Below are 20899 nucleotides of genomic sequence, written 5' to 3' on the forward strand. Positions count from 1 at the left end.
CCATCTGTGGGACACACACACACACACACACACACACTCATACACACACCTGCCATTCACAGTGTACTGGAACACATAAGCACAAAAGTGCCGTTTGTTTAACACGTACTAAAACGTGCAATTACGGTATTGTTCCTTCACACGTGTACACATACAGTGTGTACAGTGGTGTAAAGACAAATAACTCACGCCATAAACAAGCAACTGCACAAAGGAAGAGTGTTTTTGATCACTGCTTGAATGGGATCATAGTGTTTCACTGGAAATGGCATAAATCGCTCTAGTGTAGACTAGCGCAGTATAACCCTTTTCCATTGGCTAATCAAGTTGTTTCAAATGAGATTTTGGTATTTCGAAATCACTGTGTTCACGTTTACATCACCGCCAATCAGTGCAAAAAAACCTGCATCTAATTCAAAGGCATTTAACCCTGGTAGCAAGGAAGAAAGTAGGCCAGTAAAGTCTGGTACTGTGTACCACTAAAAGATTCAGTGGAAGTAGGCAGAAGTAAAAATCACCTGCTCATCATACTCGTTGTCATTTTGCTTCTCACTCATTCTGAATCGCTTCTGAACCGTCCATGACTTAGGTTGTTTTTCACCAATCCAACCTTTTGCTCGTAATCCATCTGCAACGTCATGTTCATGTTTATTTTGGTCTTTATTTGGCTCTTGGCTTGTGACCAAAGGGTTGATGTCAAGTCCCCCCCGTCAGGTCAAGGTCTGGGGTATCCCTGATCAAGGAATACCCTGTTGCTCATTGTTTATTGAACACTCTAAATAGACCCCAGTGTACTCTATGTGTGCCAATCCCAAACCTGGATAAATGGGAGGGTTGTGCAGGAAGGGAATCGGCCAAATCGGGCAAGAATTTAAAGCTGCTTTCACAATGACACGGCACTGAAAGCCAATTCCATCTTTTCCCCTTAGCAGATAAAAGCCAGATGTTAGCAGGTGTTGGTGGGTGTTTTTTTTTTTTTGACAGAGTGGAAACGGGGCTCGTGAGAGCAAACCATGCAGACGCTGGCATCATTAGTTTCAAATCAGTAGCTTTTGTGCTTTCGTAAACAACATGTTGATCTTGAGCTGTGGCCTACACCCTCTCTCTCCACAGCCATGTAAACAGAGCAACACAATGATTTGCGTTTGGCGAACATCGGGAACGTGTCCGCGGTTATGTAACGGCCTTTTGTTGCATTCGCCAATGAATAACATTCATCTGGGAGAAGGTGAAGCCATTGATTTGCAAGGTTCGCCGAAAAATAACATGGCTGAGGCTCTTCGCTGCTTCGAGTATTCATCAACAAACAAAAAGTGACTTTTTAAACAAAGGCACGCGATTACAAACTAACAGCTGCTGATCCCAAGAGTGCATGTTTACGCTGGACAATGCAGGTCATGATTCAGCGCTGCAAGTGCAATGGGTTCATGAATAGACATGAGACGTTTCAGGTCATATATATATATTAAAATGAATGTAAGTCAGTGGAAAGAGCGCCGAGTAAGTATTGTTTGTGACGCCTGCTTGCACTTCCTCCTGCTTTGAGGTTTTAAAAGCGAAATTATCCCACTAAATAACAGCTTCAGAACCACTTCATACACATAATTATAAGTGGAAGATTTGTCCCACTCAGTGTCTTACACACTTGCTCTTTCACAAAGCAACTTGCAGAAATTCGGAATTTGGGAATTTGATGGAATTGGGCTCATGTAGTTCAAGACTTAGGGTTAAATTAAAAAGATTTTTTTATGAAGGTAGTTGATGCATCAGGAAGTATTGTGGGTGTGGGCACTGCCACCTTGTGTTGTGGTGATGTCATTTTGGAGTCAGAGTCTGCGCAGTGGTAACCGATAAACAGCCAAAGTCCATGAACCAGACAGACATCAATGCCGGCGTTCAATCTTGACGTTTCCATCCTGTTTTTATGGCATCAAATAACTGCTCCAAATATCCTGTAACTGTACATTGTTTAAGAGATAAGTTGTGGAAATGGAGTGGTCTCGACGTGACAATCTTTCTTCGCTCCGTCGGTCTCTATTGCACTTATTTGCATTTCTCTTTCATCAGTTTGCCAACTTTTCCACCTCACCTCAAGCATTAAAAACCTGAGGAAGAAGGTTTTTATGTTTACATTCAGGTGTTTTATACATTTACATCACTGGCAACTGGAGCCGGAGCTGAAAAAACCCCCAGTATTTTTAATGCAAATCAATGCCATCAAGATGTTTTGGCTTTCCTTTTAGGTCATGTCTCCCATAATATACACAATAATATCATATGATGTTTCTGCCAAAATCAGGGCATTGAGGGTTAGGAAGTGATGATAACATATAGCTCGTAATACCGTACATCCTCTAGTTTGTACTCGCAAGCAAATCCCCCCCCCCTCTCGTCGTATGTCATCTCTGTGTCGTCTCATGCCCCAGCTGAGATTTGGTGGATGCATCATTAATCCGCGCCGCTTCGCTGTCTTAATCCCATTCATTATCGCCGCTTGGGTTTGGCCAAAGTAGCCCAGATTTATGTCTTAGCTTCCCTCTTGCCGGGTTTTACCCCTCCTGTTGGTTTTGGAGGGAACTCTGACTCACCACAGTGCAGGAGCTCTGGCCAGAATGTGTGATCTCTTTCTCTCTCTCTCTCTTTTTTTTTTTTTTTTTTTAATTTTTACAATTTCTCCCCGTGTGTCAAAGTCAGGCGTCCCCCCCCGTTCCAGATGTTTATGGTCGACAGCAAAAGATGGGAAGTGATAGCATGGTTGAAGGAATGTCAGGGAAAACCAGAGGGGGAAAAAACCATGGGGAAAGAAAACAGTCCAGATATGTAAACAGTGGTTATGGAAGCCTTCAACATCCTCTGTATAAAACCCAGTTTTTTAAACAATCATGGCTGAAATGAAGTCAAGGAAACACTAAACATGTGCCACACTAATGTTGCGGCGAATCAAGTCCGAGCCCCGTGCCAGAGAAAATTAAGACATGCCCATGTGAATTTCATTTCATATAAGTGAGAATGTGTAATTATGCAGTCATTGATTCCATGGAGAATATGCTGTATTATTTCTTTGCTATGAAATAAACACTTCAGCCGCTCTATTTTTAGACTCGTGCACTAATGCAGTAGCTGCATTGACTCTCGAGTCCACATTGCCGGATCAGACGCCGTTACATGTGTCACTGCTGTGTTATTTCCATGCACAGATGACATGAGGATGTGCTCCTGCACAGTTTAACCATTGTTAACAGTGCCTTCTAGTGGCCGGTGGCTGCTAAAGCACCAGCAGCAGCAGCAACATCACAACCCTTTTCCAAGACTGCACACTTGCAGGATTAAATTTAGTGGAAGTAGCAGTGAGTTTCCCCGCATTTATCAAGCAGTGAGTGGATAGTGGCGAGGAAATCTGATATAAGACACTCGGTTGTTACAAAAAGGAAGGAAAAAAAAAACTCCCAACCTGCAGAGATGGAAAGAGCAGCATGTGCCTGCTTTAGAGCACATACTGTATGTAGCTCAAGAGGAGGAGGAGGAAGGCGATGGAGCACACGCGGAAACAATCAGGCGTTATTCTGCGTGCGGGGCTGTGAAATAATAGAGCTGCACTTGCACTTACGTTGTCAGCCTCAAATCCCAGAGTTTGTGACATATTTCCATCCTTTACACACACACACACACACACACACACACACACACTTCCCTGCTGCTGTGTGAGAGTGAGAGAAGCTGGTTCCATTTCATAAAAAAAAAATAAACTGTGTCCAGTGGAAGCGACAGGTGCACTGTGGGATTTAGTGATCATTATTTGGGAATCCTCCCTTTTTTCAGTCTCTTTGGCCATTTTATTTTATCAGCGTTATCTGCCATTTATAGTCCAGAAAATACCTGCACATCAACAGAGAAACATGTAATATAATCGTTTTCGAAGGATGTGAGTGATCTAAACAAATGATTTACTGACGAAATGTTTCTTAAAGGGAGGTTTGATCCAGTAAAGTGTCATCTTGGATAAATGAAACACATCATTCCATTGCTTTATTGTTGGAGGCTTTTTGTTTATACGAGTCTCCAGATTAATTAAACAAAAAAATGGAATAGGAGGAAAAAGAAGGAAGTTATTTCACAAAAAAAAGTTTGAGTGATGACGACTTGTTGATTTTCTTGCACTTGTGAGGGCAGTTAAAAATGAAACATGACATATTTCTGATGATGAGGGTTTGTTGCCTCTTGTACCTTGGCATCAGTTCAGCACATTCAGGGTGAAAGAGCGATCCTCCTCCTCCTCCTCCTCCTGCTGCTGCTGCTGAAGAGGAAGATAAAAAAAAATGTTTGGCCGCCTGCCAAGCCGTGAAACAAGTGCGCCTCCCTTCCCTGCTGTTTAGCGTATTCATAGTTAGGGGTTTGGGCTCGGCTGTTTTTAAAAAGGCAAGGCAGCTCCTCTTGGTTGATCAGTCTGCTCTGTTGGAGAGAAAGTAGTGCGAGTCCAAGCTGAAGAGGGAGAGAAGTTTTTTTTTGTGTGTGCAAAGAATTGTTTTTGCTCCTGCAGAGAACAGTCAATCAATATTCGCGAGGGAAAAAGAAAATATTTTCAGTCATTTTAAGTCTCTTTTTTTTTTCATTTTGCACGGTGCACATTATTTTTTTTAAACAGATAACACTCTTGGATAAAGACTCTTGGCTTTAGCTTTTAACAATCGGATTATCTGACTGAAGCATTGTCTTCAATAGACCCCCACCTCCTCCTCCTCCTCCTCTTCGCAGGTTTTTTTTTTATGCTATAACTGCACAAGAAACACCAACCATGATTGTGAATTCTTGCCTCCTCTTGGTGACATGTATGTTGGGGCTGCTGTCCGGCTGCTTGGGTTCATACGTGCCGTGCGAGCCTTGCGACCAGAAGGCGCTGTCCATGTGCCCTCCGGTGCCGGTGGGCTGCCAGCTCGTGAAGGAGCCCGGCTGCGGCTGCTGCCTCACGTGCGCGCTGTCCGAGGGGCAGCAGTGCGGCGTCTACACGGGGACGTGCACGCAGGGACTGCGCTGCCTGCCCAGGAGCGGCGAGGAGAAGCCGCTGCACGCGCTGCTCCACGGCAGAGGCGTGTGCACCAACGAGAAAGGATACAAGCCCGCTCACGCGCCCATAGGTAAGGCAAGAGACGACGCGCCGGCTGCTCCGGAAAACAATCGCGCGTCAGTGCAGAGCGCACGGACATCAAGTGTTTAGGAGATGCGCAACATCTCAGGTATATAAAACAAGATAAAAGTCCACTTCACTGTTTTCCCCCCAACTAGAATAAACGAATGTGGAGTGATTCTGAAGGCTGTGTGGTGCCATTCCCTCTGTGTTGTGACTTGTGCCATGTCCTGCTCTCCTGACAGAGCGTGTGTTTGACAGATGGTTTGCGGGTGCCATCTGATTAACTCTTGTCCGCTGCAGTAATTAAAGTGGCAGCAGGAGCTTTACTTCTCTTGTCTCCTTTCCTGGGACGCAGCAGGCGCCAGTGAACGCACCTTGATGGCGCGTCCGTGCGCTTTTTTAAAATTATGACTGATAAAAAAACAACAACAACAACAACAGAAAACAGGCTGTGTTATTGGTGCCAGATAATGCTGTGATTAACGCGCACGGCGGCTGCAGAGTGCGGGACGGCTGCTGTCAGGCTGCGGTTCAGCAAAGACTCAGGAGCGGGTTGACAGTCGTCCAAGCCGCCGCCACCACCACCACCATCACCATCCCCCCCGACATTTAAAATAATTACATTTGAGTGATAAAACACAATTTCACTCTTCTTCTTTGCAATAATCAACCCCAAAAAAGTATGTTTCCTAATGGATTGGAAGGCGATCCGTGCGTAAATGTCGTGTTTATTTATGGATGTGAAGTTTACAAAGACACAGAGAGAGTTTAGGGAGGGAAACGTGGGTCTCTACGTTAACAAGTGTCTTGTCAAACGCATCTGAACAAGAGCGCGCGTCTTTTACGCATTACAATCCAAACGCAGCAGTGGAACACGAACTCACAACAGCAGCGTTTACGGGTGACGGTGCCGCAGCCGCGCCACAAACTTTGCTCGCAGTTAGATAGATTTAGGATCTTGAGCCTTGTACCCCTAGGGTGGTGTTTAGAGTCGGATTACCACTAAATCTGTAGCCTGTGTCTGTGTCTGTCTCTCTTCCTCTGTGTGTGTGTGTGTGTGTGTGTGTGTGTGTGTGTGTGTGTGTGTGTGTGTGTGTGTTGGGGGTGGAGGAGGAGTGAGGGGAAGAAGAAGGAGGAAGGAGAGCATGAGCCAGAAGCCCTGAATGATTTAAGATATTATTTCTCTGTACAGCAGCAGCAGAAAGAGAGAGAGAGAGAGAGAGAGAGAGAGAGAGGTCCACTGTCACTCAGAGGTTTTTGCAGCAGCTTGTCAACAGCTAGATAAGTAGGTGGCAACCACAAAGGTTTTGACTTCAAGCCTCATTCTGTAAAAGGAAGAAAGAAAAAAGCAGCTACCACCACTGGACTCATTTTGGCTGCTGACAGAATCATTAGGGACGTTTGCAGCTTCACGGTGTTACAACACAATGTAGACTGTGTTTAGAAACAGACCCACAACCCAATTATAGGACATTCTGAGGGTAAAGACTTTGGCTTTTAGGGTTCGACACACAGAGCGCTGCAGAGGTGTGTGCACATGCTTGCCCTCACAAATGCTTGGGTGGGGTTGACGAAGGTGTCTGCATTGTGTGCGATTATTGTGAGCGATGACACCTCGGGCAGTTGTGCCTGCACACACACACACACACACGCACAGCTGCAGTGTCTTTGTTGGCCCCACAGAGGTAATCAGAGCATCTTTTCCCTGCCGCTGGCGGTCGGTGCGTGCACTCACTGCATGGGCGCTCAGTCACAAATGCAGTGATTCAGCAAGAATGCCTCCGGGGCTCCCCTCTTTTTTTTTTCTTTTTTTTTTTCCTCTGAAGGGCCTTCTGTCTGTCAGATGGGAAACTGTTGAGGTGAACTTCTGGCTTCCTGTGGTGTGGGGTTGCAGCTGTCTGTGTGTGTGTGTGTGTGTGCTACCAGCTGAGCAAGGCAAACACAAGGAGGAGGAGGCGGTGGAGGAGGAGCTCGAGTGTCTGCCACTCGGGAGGCCATGAGAGCAGCAGCCTACTAAATATTGACTAGGGCAGCCAAACAATGGGAGAGAGGAATCTTTGCTAACCCTATCGTGTTAAAAAAAAAAAGACTCCTTCATGTCCCTGCAGTGCATTAATTCATGTTGTGCACATGCACAGGAGGTGGTATGTGCTTCTTTGGAGGGGGCAGCACTCAAGATTGTGTTAGAAAGTCCCAGCAGATATGACTTCATGGCATCAGGCCCCGCAAGTCCTTCACAGGCTTCTGAGGGGAGGCTGTATGTCTGAACAGATTGCTCTTTGCCAAGAAACAAAAGACGATTAGGGAGTGGCTTTCGACTCCAGAAATACCCCCACTCTCACGTGGACAAAAATGCTGTTATGCCCCCTTTATATGAGCGCGACAAAAGGAAACCTGGTGTCTCAACCAGCAACTTGAATACATTTGTTTTAACTCTTTGCATGAAGTTCTGACTCGTGAAGTCATAGCGGCTTCTTCACTGCACATGCAGCAACCGTCACGTCTAGAATTCCACATGCATTTAGTGTAGCAATGCAGCTTTGAGATTCACCATCTGCTTTTCCCATGTCCACAGCTGGTTGCAGCTCTGGCTCTGGCCCGTTCCCTTTGGACTAAATGGCAACCAGCCACCGTGCTGCGTCTGTGTTGTGGATGTTGCGTGCTCATATGGACATGGCTGTGGCGTCGGGACATAGCTCCGGTCGCGTGCATGCGTGTGTGTGTGTGTGTCTGTCCCTGACGGCTTCATGACAGGGCTCTTGTGAAAGGAAAGACCGTATGTGGCTTTTCAGCTCGTCTCACCTTGAACATCTGAGACAGCGCAGTGAAAGCCTAGCATGGCTGCAACCGATCTGTTGCAGGTGCTCGGGGAGAATTATTGCAAAGGTCAACGTATCGCATGAAAGACTTTGAGAAAAAAAGGCACACAGTTCATGGAAAATAAGATGCAGGAGCGGCGACAGGCGGATTTTTGCGTGCGTTTCGAATCGCGGTCTGTGGCACTTGAGCCATCGGTGGCAAGCAAAATAACCCCTTGGCCAAACTTGGTCTGATTTCTCCCTGTAAAACTTTTAAGAGTGATATTTGTGCACCTCATTGGTCGCTGACTCCTTCTGCTACTGCTGGTGGCAACAGCTGTAGAAGACATCAGCACTTGAGCTGCAGTCGTTTGAAAAGTGAAAGCTTGCTATTTTTGAAGAAAAAAAAAAGGGGGGGGGGGGAGGTTATGGCCTTGTGCCGTGTTTTTAAAAATGATTATGTTTTAAATGATCTCACATGCAGCAGCCACTGTAATCTCACCACTGACACCTGGTCGCGGGCCAGCATGGCACAAGATAGGACGCCGCAGGGGGAGTTGCTGAGAACTCCCGAGTCACTTGCGAAACAAAGCGCACAGACCTCTTAGGTTTCTGAAGTTTGAAAGTCTCCCTTTCCAGTCTCAAATCTTAATTTTGGTCACCTTGAATCATATAGATATATATATATATATTGTACACTACCATTGAAAAGTTTGGGGTCCTTATTTTTGAAGGAGAAGCACTTTTTTTTTTCAGTGAATATAACATTAAATGAATCAGAAATACACTCTATACATTGTTAATGTTGTAAACGACTATTCTAGCTGCAAACGTCTGGTTTTTAATGGAATATGTACATAGGTGTATAGAGGCCCATTTCCATGGTACATTGTGTTTGCTAATCACGTAAGAAGGCCATTGGATGATTTGAAAACCATTGTGCAATGATGTTAGCACAGCCGAAAACAGTTTTGTCTATAAGACATATAGTCAATGTCTTGACTATATTTTCTAATCATTTTGCAACTCTTTTGATGAATAAAAGTGTGACTTTTAATGGAAATCACAACACAATTTGTATAGGTGACTCCAAACTTTTGAACGGTAGTGTATAGAAAAAGAAACCGTCATACTGTACACCTCCGCATAAAATGTGTTAAACACAAATTCCGCCCACTGCGACGCTTCCTTCGACGGCGCTCGGAGGTCGGGCCTCTCGCAGCACGCTCGAAAACGGAGCCAAAACAGCTGCCGCAGCCGCCTCGGGAGCGAGGACATCGTCACACCCAGCAATTGTGTTGTGGCGACGGTGACCCAAAAAAAGGGGGGGTTGCGTCTGTCCGTGCGGCTCGTTAAAAAAAAAAAAAAACACAAACTCAGATGTGGGACGCGACCTCAGACCAAAATTAGGAATGCACGGTGCAAGAGCCGCCGCTGTCGCACAGCCCCACGCTCTCTGATAATGTACTTTTCACATGACGCTGCAGTGTAAACAAACACAGTTTGAAAGTTTGCTTACCTATAGCAGCACCCTCCCCCCCCCTCCCATATGTCCTGTTTTGTGATTTATAATCCTTGAATTGTTCTTGCCGCTATTTATACCAGCGCATTCAGAAAAGCAGGAAACTTTTTGATTGCACTGAGCATGTTCCATGCGCACAATGCCGTGGGAGAGGGATATTTCCTGCGCTTTCAGTCGCTGAACGCAACAACAGAACCTCAGGGGGTCAAAGCATAATTTCATCATCATACCGAGTCTGTGTATTCTTTGGTCTCGCGTGATTGGGCTTTGAGGACGGCCGTCAAGTCGTCGGCTAGGCTTGTAACTTCATGGATTTTTGGATCCAAACTGCTGTCACTGTAATGAAACTAGGCGATTGTACTTTTGTCACCTAATCTGCAAATTCCTTCGCACCAAAGCCTCTCAGACCTATTTCTTTTTAGTTCATCAGGGCCAAAGTGTTTGCCCTGCTGCACACACACACGCACACACACACACACACACACACACACACACACACACACACACACACACACACACACCTCCCTTTCTGCTCTAGAAACCTTGAGGTTATCAGGCCATGGCCTTCTTTCATATATTAAGTAGCAGAGGCCGAAAGGATGGTTTACTAACGTCATGCTTTTTTTGTTTTTGCTTTTTTTTACACGCCGCTGTCCCTCAGGCTCATTTCTTCTTCTCACAATTATCTTGTCATACACCGCCCCCCCCTCCGCCTCCCCCCCAATGAGATTAAACAACAACCCCTATTCACTGTGCCCTCTTACATCTTGTAAAGATGTAATTTCAGATGCTGCACAGAGGACTGGCATAATCAAAGGCAGGGGGGGAGAAATGTGGTGTAATGCTTGGGAATCCAATGAAAGGTCGGGGTGGGGAATCTATTGTCCAAGCCTTTTTTTTTTTTTCTATTTAAATGGTATTATTATATTCTTAAAGATGCGGTGGATAGAAAAATCCAAAAAGGTGAGGTAGCTTATCTTTCACGCTCGGGCTGCCGCACACATAAGAAACTTGGGATATTCATGAAGCATAATTGTGTGCAGATGTTAATTTTTAAACAGAGAAGTATCAGGTGCACCTCCTTTGGCTTCTCCGCCACTCTCGTCCTAATGAAATCTTTAGCTCAAGCAAGAGAGGGAGAGAGAGAGAGAGAGAGCTTTGGGCTTAGCCGATTCAATGGGAGAGCTGTACATGACTCGGCTCACTTGGCTCGCGTCCAGTGTCCTGGCCGAGTTTCAGGAGTTAAACACAGACCCCTCTAAGCCTCCTTTACAAGCTGGGTACCCTGAGCATGGAAAAACTGAGTTTCTGTGGCTGCACTGAAGAGCCCACTTCAGAGGAGATGAATTTAGTGATTTTTTTTTTTTTTTTTTTTTTGGAGAGCACAAAAGAAGTCAGGCGCTATTGTCCTGAGCAAAAGCGACACGATTTTTCAAGAAGCAGATTACAAATCTTCTTCTCCTTCTGCTCCACATTTCTAACACCATTCCCTGAAGGCAGATATTCTCTCAAAGTGGCCGGGTTTGTGAGGTGAGCATAATTGATGTGCCCTGGCTCAGCCTGTTCTCAGTCTGGCCATTTGTATGTTAAAATGAGATTACTCTACGACACAAGAATGCATGTTTAAAAAAGAAAAGTTCCTTTCCCCGGCGTGCTGTGCGCGCGTCTTTGCCAAATATGTGGCATTTTAATCAAGTGCCCTGAGAAGTAATTGGACTGTACAGAAAGAAAAAAAAAAAAGAAGAGTTTTTCCACAGCGGTCACACGAGCGGTGCACACGGAATGCTTGTTTGACGTATTTATTTATAGCGGGGGGAATAGCTCGCGTCGTCTGAGCCGGGGGAGACACAAGGACATATCTAAACACAAACCGAGGCCCTGCCAAGTCATGAGTTGTGAGATTAATTTCAAACACACAGCAGCAGCAGCAGCAGCACAGAAGCCAAAGACCCAATTCTGGTAATCACCCTGCCCCCACCTCGCCTCCCCCTCCCAGAGACTCCAGACGCTCATGCTGTGTCAGGCTCTTTGAACATCAGCTTCTCAGGAGTTTGTGTCCCCCTGTTGCATCCAAGTACCTTTTTTTTCCCCTGCGGTGTGTGTGTGTGTGTGTGCTAACAGGCCAGTCAGCGTAGTTACAGCACACTCATTAAAATCATATTTCCCCAACATATTCTCCATACGAGCACGCAAGTATGGAATGATTTGACTTTCAAGAGCGATTGGCCAGCAGTCCGTGGCGGGTTTTCTTGTCAGATAAATATAACCAGGGTCATCCACTGGCACCCATCGCTTCGGCCAGTTTGGGGCCTGGCAAAGTCCCCACAATAACTCTGCACTTATGGTACAGCTAAGCCAAGAGGTGGTGGGGGGGGGGGGGGGGTTCTGTGGCCTCAAAGAACCTCTGGCTGGGGGTCTCGGGGAGGCTTAAGAGGCTGAACCCCAAAGATAGTAGAGCACGGGGGTGGGGATAAAGGACGTCAACCTGTGAATGTCCTATCAAGCTTGCACGTCCAGATTCCTGAGACTGCAGTGCCCCCTGGGGGAGCTGAAGTCACGTCTGGTGGAATGAAATGAAAATGTGCACAAGCGTGTTTTTGTTTTTTTTATACGAGTCCGCAGAGCGACTGGATTTTCCTCAGCTCGACATTTGAATCGGTTTAATGTGGGACACGTACGAAGCTATAAAAGCTTACAGTCCCTGCTGCTGCTGCTGCTCAGACGTCCAGGTCATGTGTTTGCACGGCTTTCCAGGAACATGTGATGCAAGTTTCCTTCAGCTGAAGAGATCTCCACAAACATGTCACTTTTTGGGGAAGTGTTCTAGTGGATCCAGATCAGTTTGAGCTCCATGCACTAAGTTAAGATCAGTTTTACTGTCGCTGTTCATCAGCTGTCGATCTCGGCTTTCCCCTGTGAGGCAACATTTAGTGGCACAAAACCCTGGGAAAAGCACCTGGTGTTGCACTTATTTGGGTGCGACCAATACGCTGCAAACATTTGTATAATTTACGACCGTGGGCCTGTGATGACTGAGTTTCAGTCAGACAGTCGTCTTTGTTGAGAAGATTTACACTCATTCATTGATTCCTTCCTGAGTCTTAACCTTTTGCGTTTGAAGAAAGTCCAACTGTACTTGAGCTTTCGATTGAGTAATAATGGATATGTATAATGCATTAAAAGGCTCGGGTCAGCCTCTGTGAATCTTTTTACGCCTCTGTTAGTTCCTTGTTTCGGTTTTCACGGCCTGCCGCTAAATAGTTTTATTAATTTCAGCCTCGTGTTTCGTCAGTATTGTTTCCAGCTGTGGAAGAGTCACTGTTGAAATACAGTATTGTAAGAGTGTGCCAGAGCCAAAAATACATAGATAATCACCCGTGAACATAATGGAGCCATGTGGATGAGACCAAAACGGAGCTTAAAATAGTGTTAACACTTGCCAAACACCCGTCATGTGGACACAGCGATGCCCTAATGATATAGAATATTTTTGCACATTAATTGACCGCCTTGGTCTTGTATTCGTCTGCTGCAGATCGTGAGTCGCGGGAGCACGAGGACACCATGACCACGGAGATCACGGAGAATTTCCCGCCGGCGAAGGTGCCGCTGCTTCCCAAAGACATCCTGAACAGTAAAAAAGTCCACGCGCTGCGCAAGGAGCAAAAGAGGAAGCTGGGCAAGCAGCGATCCATGGGCTCCCCCATGGACTACTCCCCTCTGCCCATCGACAAGCATGAGCCTGAGTTTGTAAGTGTTCTCTGTTTTTTTATTTCGGTGCGAATGTGAGTGGAGAATGAACTGGAAGGGTGAGACCTCTGTGCTCTCTGCTCTCACAGGGACCGTGCAGGAGAAAACTGGATGGGATCCTTCAAGGGATGAAGGACACTTCCCGCGTAATGGCTCTGTCTTTGTACTTGCCCAACTGTGACAGGAAAGGATTCTTCAAGCGCAAGCAGGTGAGATAATTAAAATCTCTATTACATCTTTTGTCTTGCATTTTCAAGTACTGAACCTTTCAGTACATATGTGCTACATTTAAAATAACCCACAGTCTGAGATTCTGAACGGCCAAAAATAGCGACCTTTGAAAAAAGCGATGCGATGCAGTTATCCTCATGTTTACTTCCTGATTGGTTCTTATCACATCGCAGGTGCACTGTCGAACTCTCAGTCTTTTGTGTACTCACTAAATAGAGGTAACATTACATGACTGTGCTTTTTAAAGGTGCATTATGTAATAAATTTAAAGCAACTGGTCATAAAATCCTCCTAATATGTCACAGAGACTCAGGAATAATGTTCATATAACAAACTGAACTCACCAACAACAACAGTACAGCCAAAATATTTGCATTAAAAAAAATATTTTGCAGACTGCAAATCGTGTTTACATTTTGAAATCATGTTTTGGCATGTGGCGCCACCTACCGCCGTCTACCAATCATTGCAGTCAGTAGAGTCTCAGCTGCCGAACAACCACGGGTTGCCAGTTACGTCAGAAAACGAAACCTAAAAGACCTCGGTATTTTGAATTTGAATGTAGTAACCGTTTTTGGCCACACTCTTACATATGGCACCTTTAAATTCTAATTATAAGGCTATGAAAACCATGTGTATCACGCTCACACTTACACTCTTGTCTCTAAACCTTTTTACGCGTCTTCCGTCCCCGCAGTGTAAGCCGTCTCGCGGCCGCAAGCGAGGCATCTGCTGGTGCGTGGACAAGTACGGCGTCCAGCTGCCCGGCACGGACTACAGCGGCGGGGACATCCAGTGTAAAGACCTGGAGAGCAGCAGCAACAACAACGAGTGAAGTGGAGTGGGGGGCGGGGGGAGGAACCACCCTTGACCCCTATCCCCTCCAAAACCCCTAACCACCAACAAGTGACCCAGGGTCCACGCCTCCTCACTGAATCACACCTGTACGCTTCGTCGCCCTCCGTTTCACGTCAAGATTGTTTTTTTTTCTTTTCAAATTGGAAGAAAAAAAAGAATCCAAACAAAAGAACAGGCTGAAAAAAAAGACACCTGTATATATTTTTTTTGACCTTTTTTTCTTTTGCTGACCAAGCACTCATCGTCAAAATGAGGGGAAGATTTAACAAATATATAAATAATCCCTTGACTCTTGCTCGCAGGACCCCTTGAGCCGGGGTTCCCTGATTTGCAGATCCATGAAAATATATGCACACAATGGATATATTTTTATAGAAGCTGGGGGTTTGACTACACAAACACTTTGTATGATGTAACAGTAACACAAAATCATTTTTAAGAGAGAGAGAGAGAGAGAGAGAGAGAGCATCAGGCACATTGATTGAAAACAGATTTAGGCTGTGGAATATAACGCTTCTGTGGACTCGAGAAAATTGGCTGTTGGAGTAATTTTGTCCTTTTTTTCTGTCTATTTTTTCCAACAAAAAAAAAGAGAAAGAAACAAGCGATAGGGACATAACCTGCACGCAACAGTTGACTCTATCTGGGTATGTGGTTCTGTCAGAGCACTTATAAATAAATAGGGGGAACCTTGCTTAGATATGTATTTAGTTAACTTCACAAAATGATGCATGCTTGAATGTGCGTATGTGTGTGTGTGTGTGTGTGTACGGAGCGAGTGTCGTCGTGATCGACGGGAGTGAAAACGACAACAACAACAAAAAAAGAATGTCCTCATTTCTGTCTTCTCTTTTGTCCGATTTTTTTTTTTTTCCGTCACAACAATTATCGCTAGCGCTTGAAGTGGTCTCGAGGGGGGGGGGGGTTCTCTGTAACGCGACTGTACGACCGCGTGTTCTCTCGAGAGACGCAGAGCATTTTTGTAAAAAAGAGAAAAAAAGAGATGAACCTATTCGACGACGTAGCTAGCCCGATATGCCAACTGTGCCTATTTTGAACAGACAATGCCATGCAAGGGCGACACAGAGCTTAGAGAGCGCTGGCTCTTACTGGTGAAATTAAAAAAGAACAAAAAGAAACAAAAAAAAAGATTTTTCAGCTAAAGTTGAAGCGACTCATGTTTGACTTTTGGATCTTTTTTTTTTTTGAGTTCGGCACGCAAAAAAATCGCCGCACTCACGCCAGTCCAGGCCCGGCCACTTCTCTGAGGTCCAGATTGTGTGTGCAGTGTAGTTTTTTGTTTTGTTTGTGATGTTTTTCTTTGCTTTTCCAGCGAAGTAAAAAAAAAACGCCGCCCCACTTTTGAGCCATGTTCCTTTTTACCAAGTGGTTTCCCCCCCCCCACCTTTAAGCCCCTCCCCCTCCTCATTACTGCTACTACAGTGTAACCATGGTGTATTACATTATGTTTTAAATATAGTTATTGAATGTTGTTTTGGTTTTTTTTGTTTTTCCTGTAGAAACAAAGTATGACAACAATGTAATTGTGCTTGAAAACAAAAAAAGAAAATATATATTTTTTTTAGTGCTGGGCGCGGTCAACGTTAACGCACGACGCGTTTCCATGTAGGCGCGCTAACAGCGCTAAAGGAGCTAATCAAGCTAACGGAGCTAACTGGTAAACGGTGCCTGGACTCTGGTGTCGCGGCACGTAAACATGACGTCACGCGCGTCTCTTTCCGGTCAGTCGTCATGGAAACGCGTCAACGTGCGTTAGCGTGCGTTAGCCTTCGTTAGCGTGCGTTAAGCTAGTGCCCAGCACTATTTTTTTTTTTTTTAGCCTGTAAAGAATTTGAATAGGTCCTTGTAGCCTGTCAGGGAGAGAAGCTAACCCTCTGGAACTCTTTCAGCGTACATCCATACAGGGAGCGTGACGAAAATTTAAAAAAACAAAAAAAAACTAAATGTGTAACAGGTTACAAACAGGGTCATTTAAGTATAGAGTTCTCTCTCTGTGTGCAAATCACAGTGCCTTCCTACGAGCAAATACATTCAAATAGTGACGTGAAAGTGACACGGAGATCAATGTGTGGTGAGGGCCATTTACTTTGTCAGACTTGATACTTGATACAACAATAAAGAGGTCTAGTTGTGATTAAGAGAAGAAGAAAACATTTTTAACCCTTTAAGGTACACACCAAGAAAAAAGCAAAGGAAAAATAATTTCTTTGCATTTTTTTATTATTTTATTTACTTGATGATAACAATAACGACAATTAATATATATATATTTTTTTTAATTAGACCCTACAGTATTTCAGATACAGGCCTCTACCAAACGGTTGAGACGTCTGTTCATAATGAACCTGGTTTGCGTAATTCGTAAAACTACAACATTCAGAACACATTAAGTGTTAGTGAGTTCATCTCGATGCATATTTCAATGACATAATAGTGACTTAAAGTGTGGTCGACCAAACGGTTGAGTAGTACCTTAAAGGGTTAAGATGGTGTCAGCAATGCATTGGGAATGTGTAATGTCTGCCTGTGCCTCTAGGGCAATTCTGGATAAGAATGACGTGTGAGGAACCGCAGTCAGTCAGTCAGTCAGACCTCCCCTCTTTCTTTGACAACCAATAAGCTAGGGTTCTTACTTTTTTTCATGTGAATGCCAATGTATATGATTGCCAGAGAGGGGAAGCCAAAAAGGGGGTTGTTTGAATGGCATCCCTCGACGGCTTCCGGTTTGTGAATTTATACTCAAGGTTCCTCGCCTCTCTTTCTCAACACCAAAATTCCCCTCACTTTACCACTTTCGAGAGAAAAGTTTAAAAAAGAAAAAAAAAAAAAAAAAAAAAAAGCAGCTTGCACTTATTTTTTTTCAGTTATTCACTATTGATATTGACATTCAACGACGTCCTAAGATGTGGTATGATGAAGTTAGTGGAACACGATAATAATAATAATAATAATAATAAAAAAAAACAGACACAAAAGCTACTTGTTGTGTTATCTTGGCGTTTGCCTTGTAAAGGTTTTGACGCCTTTGAGGTAATAATTTATCGACAGGGGCTGTGCAGCCCATGCCTGGGACCTCCAAATCATCTTTTTTTCTTTTTTTTTTTAATATAGGGAAACAGATGGAAAAGTAACGCGCAGGTAGATTTGTGCTCATGGTGAATCGCCGAGAAAAGACAAGGATGGAAGGGAGGAAGGGGGCGAACGTCATGAGCAGTGGTCATAATCAGGGCGTAGCCACTCCCCCGGCTTTCAATACGGGGGTCAATAACTGCATGATGTTAGATTACATTTAGCTAGACAGTTTCTGGTCAGGGAGTCGATCAAATCTGGGGAATGCAGTACTTGCAGCAGCCAGGAGGGGAGCGAGAGTATCTGAAACAATCTCGTCTGTGGTGTCATTTAATGTGTCACAGTTGTTGTGTGGATACTTCAATGATCCCCAGGAGGAATGTGTTGTCTTTATGTGTGTTTTTTTGCAGGTTAAGGTTTAAAACACTTGCTTGCGAGTAGTGACTTCCTCAGTTTTCGCAACTCCTGCTTGGTTTGAATTCATATTCACATTGTACACACTACAGTAGCACAGTAATGACAGAAAAGTACAGCTTTTTCAGAATACATAACACTTTTTTTTTTCTTTTTTTTTGGATGTAATGAGACGACACAATTGGGTTATTTTTTTTTTTCTCTGTAATTTGGTGTTCACTGGCTCGTGAAATAGACCCATCGGTGGCAAGAGGATAGTGGGAAAATCAAATGGTCAGTATTTGGAATTACATAAGGCAAATAAAAAGAAAAAAAAGAAAAGACAAAAAATCATCAAATTATTAAAAGTGAATATCACTGTGTAATATTTATTCAACTTGTAATTTATGTACTCTTTTAACCTTTGTCTTTTTTGTTATGACAAAGCATTTATTTAAATAAAGTTATGTATTCATTTAATCATCCTGGTGCTGTTTTCATTCCCATTTTTATTCATTTATTTATTTATTTATTTTTACTTAAAGGTGGCTGGAAACGCACAGTTTGAAGTATAATCACCTCGATAGTAATCGCTGACTAATCTCCAGTGCATGAGCTGATAAACCTCTTAGACGCACAGCAAGTCTGAGACGCACAGTGATGCAGGATGTGACTTTATAAGGCCTCCTGGCCTCGCCTCGCCTCGCCCCCCCCCGGGGGTAAGTCACCTGGTTTTCAACACCGCAGTGGGAAAAGATTGCACAGGAACAAGGAAGTCATTTAACGTGAGTTTGAACTTCAATGGGGGGTTAAACTCCGAGTGGGCCTGAGCTCACAATTCAAACGACTGGGGAAGAAGGGAGGGATTCATAGCCTGGAGGAAGCTTCATCATGTTATGGGAAACCCACATTTATTATTACATCAAGGTAGAAGCGAGACGGTTTGGAGAGTCTAAGTATCTATGCAAAATTAACTATCCATGTCCAAAGGTCAAAGCTGAAGCAATTTTCACCTTTTTAACACCTAAAACCTTGAGCCTTTTTTGCTTATTTTTACCATAAAAATGTCATGTAACTCAGTTCTTTTGTCATCTTTATTCTTTGATGGATTCCAGGAAGTGACAGAATGGGACACACGGTTTGTAGAGTCTAAAGTATCTGTGTAAAATTAACAACCAATGCCCAGAGGTCAAAGGTGAAGCAATTTTCACTCTTTAACGCCTAAGCCCCAAGCATTTTTGCTTATTTTCACCAAAAAAGGGCCAGAAAATGTCTTGTAACTAAGTTCTTTTGTCCATTTTTCCAGAATAACTTTCAATATCTGGCAGTTATTTACAATTAACTGCCATGTAAAAGTAGTGAACTAACAATTCAAAATGAAGAGAAAACACTGTAGTTGTACATAATCACCAGATTTTGCATGTTACATTTGAAATTTGAACACTTATTTAAAATAAAAAATGTACATGTACAGGTGTTTCACCCATTTTTTCCCTCTCTGGTGACAAAGACGCTGATCCGGCGGCTTCCTGAAACAGCGTGAGTGAAATTGGTGGGATTTTTTTTATTCCCATAGCACAACTTGTCGAGTAATTACATTAATGAAAGTCTGCGATACTACTGCTGTTAAAGGGTTAAATATGTACACTCACACATTTCACAGTGAGTGTATTCCACACAGGACGGTGTGTCTGGTCATCTTTATTCTCTGGTGGATTCCAGGAAGTGAGAGAATGGGACTTTTTTTTTTTGGTAAGCCACTGAAATCACCACCCTCCCCCCCCCCCCCCTACTTTAGGGGCATTGACCAACTGCAGATGTGGGTGATTTGAAGCAGGGCATGAAAGGGTTGAAGGGCCCAGCAAGAGAGTTCCTGTATGGTAGATCAAGGCTGCCGTAAAGGTTGTGTTATGTTTCTTTGTGTGTGTGTGTGAAAGTGCACAGACTTCATGGGGGGGAGACAACGCACACGTGTGTGTGTGTGTGTGTGTGTGTAAGATTTGATTTGTGAGGCATTGAACATGACAATTACTTTTTTGCCTTCAAAGAAACTGACAACTGCACTTAGGACTTCAAAGCATTCATGCGCCTTTTATTACATAATTAGGCCGACAACACTGGATGGCTTCATCTAACATGGACTCACCCATCCAAACACACAGCTAAACGGCAGTGTGTCGTTGCTGCGACATCCACACACACAAAGCTCTTCCTCACTCGTGCATTGATTTTGTCATGGTTTCAACCTGAATCAGTACATTTTTCACCTTCTGTTTCCTGCTGTTTACTAACTCTCCTGTCATTTCAGAACCTGTCCGTCATTCCACCTGCCACTCCGAGTCACCTGATCATGCTCCGCCCCCCTGTCACACGCCTGTCTCCCATCTGCTAATCACCCTGCACATTTCCCCTAGTCCTCTGCCAGATTGTCTAGCTTCAAACCTTAGTTGTCCAGCGTTTATATTCTCTCTGCCTTTGACCTGAGACCTTCCCCCGTTTGCCTGCCCCTGACTTCCTGGTTTGAACTCTGTCGAAAAAAATCGGGTTCACGCCTCCCGTTTGTATAAACCTGACAGATTTGCCTGTGGCTGATAATCACTTAAAGTGTCTTTTAGCGACGATGATGATGATGATGAGGCGTTTGAAAAACAAAAGCTTACAAATGGCATGCAGATGTTTACACAGCACAATTGGGATCTTGGCAAATCACTGCTTGTGCGCTTGTATAATGCTATCTGTTAAAGCCATAATGGAGGTTCCTTTTCATCACAGGGACGCAGATGAAAGCAGTTGGGAGTAAATCACATGACTTAGTCGAGGGGGGAATCCTCCGATGCTGGTGGCAGAGCACGGTAGACAAGTGTCTACTGGTTTTCATCCAAGCCCTTTCATCAAAGATGGACTTAGACCCGTAATCCCAAATGGAGGGTTTCCTCAGTGCGGATCGGATGTGACCATGAGAATTACAACTGCATGGTAAGTGAACTGATGTTTTTACATCCTACACAACCATAAAAGGATGTTCAGGCATTTTAGAAAGTCTGTGTAGTGAGTGTGAGTGTTGTGATTCTACGGAATAGAAAATACATTTTTTTTAAAAAGTCATTGAAAATCTGAGTTTAGGCTCGAAAA

The 20899-nt window shown here is 44.2% G+C and overlaps 1 protein-coding gene across 1 annotated transcript; it reads left to right on the top strand.

The window, feature by feature from the left end:
- The first annotated feature begins 4463 nt into the window (after positions 1-4463).
- Positions 4464-18241, top strand: igfbp5b (insulin-like growth factor binding protein 5b). Its single transcript, XM_083902523.1, has 4 exons — positions 4464-5132; positions 12981-13195; positions 13285-13404; positions 14124-18241. Exons 1-4 carry the CDS (start codon positions 4793-4795, stop codon positions 14259-14261), a joined length of 813 nt encoding a protein of 270 aa, XP_083758649.1. The 5' UTR covers positions 4464-4792; the 3' UTR covers positions 14262-18241.
- Positions 18242-20899: the final 2658 nt, after the last annotated feature.

Source organism: Microchirus variegatus (genome assembly GCF_963457635.1).
Source record: "Microchirus variegatus genome assembly, chromosome: 16".
NCBI lineage: Eukaryota > Metazoa > Chordata > Actinopteri > Pleuronectiformes > Soleidae > Microchirus > Microchirus variegatus.

Coding starts and splice junctions, on each gene's coding strand:
- igfbp5b (XM_083902523.1), top strand. CDS start 4,793: ATGATTGTGAATTCTTGCCTCCTCTTGGTGACATGTATGTTGGGGCTG. Junction 5,133..12,980: donor GCCCGCTCACGCGCCCATAG/GTAAGGCAAGAG, acceptor CGTCTGCTGCAG/ATCGTGAGTCGCGGGAGCAC. Junction 13,196..13,284: donor ACAAGCATGAGCCTGAGTTT/GTAAGTGTTCTC, acceptor CTGCTCTCACAG/GGACCGTGCAGGAGAAAACT.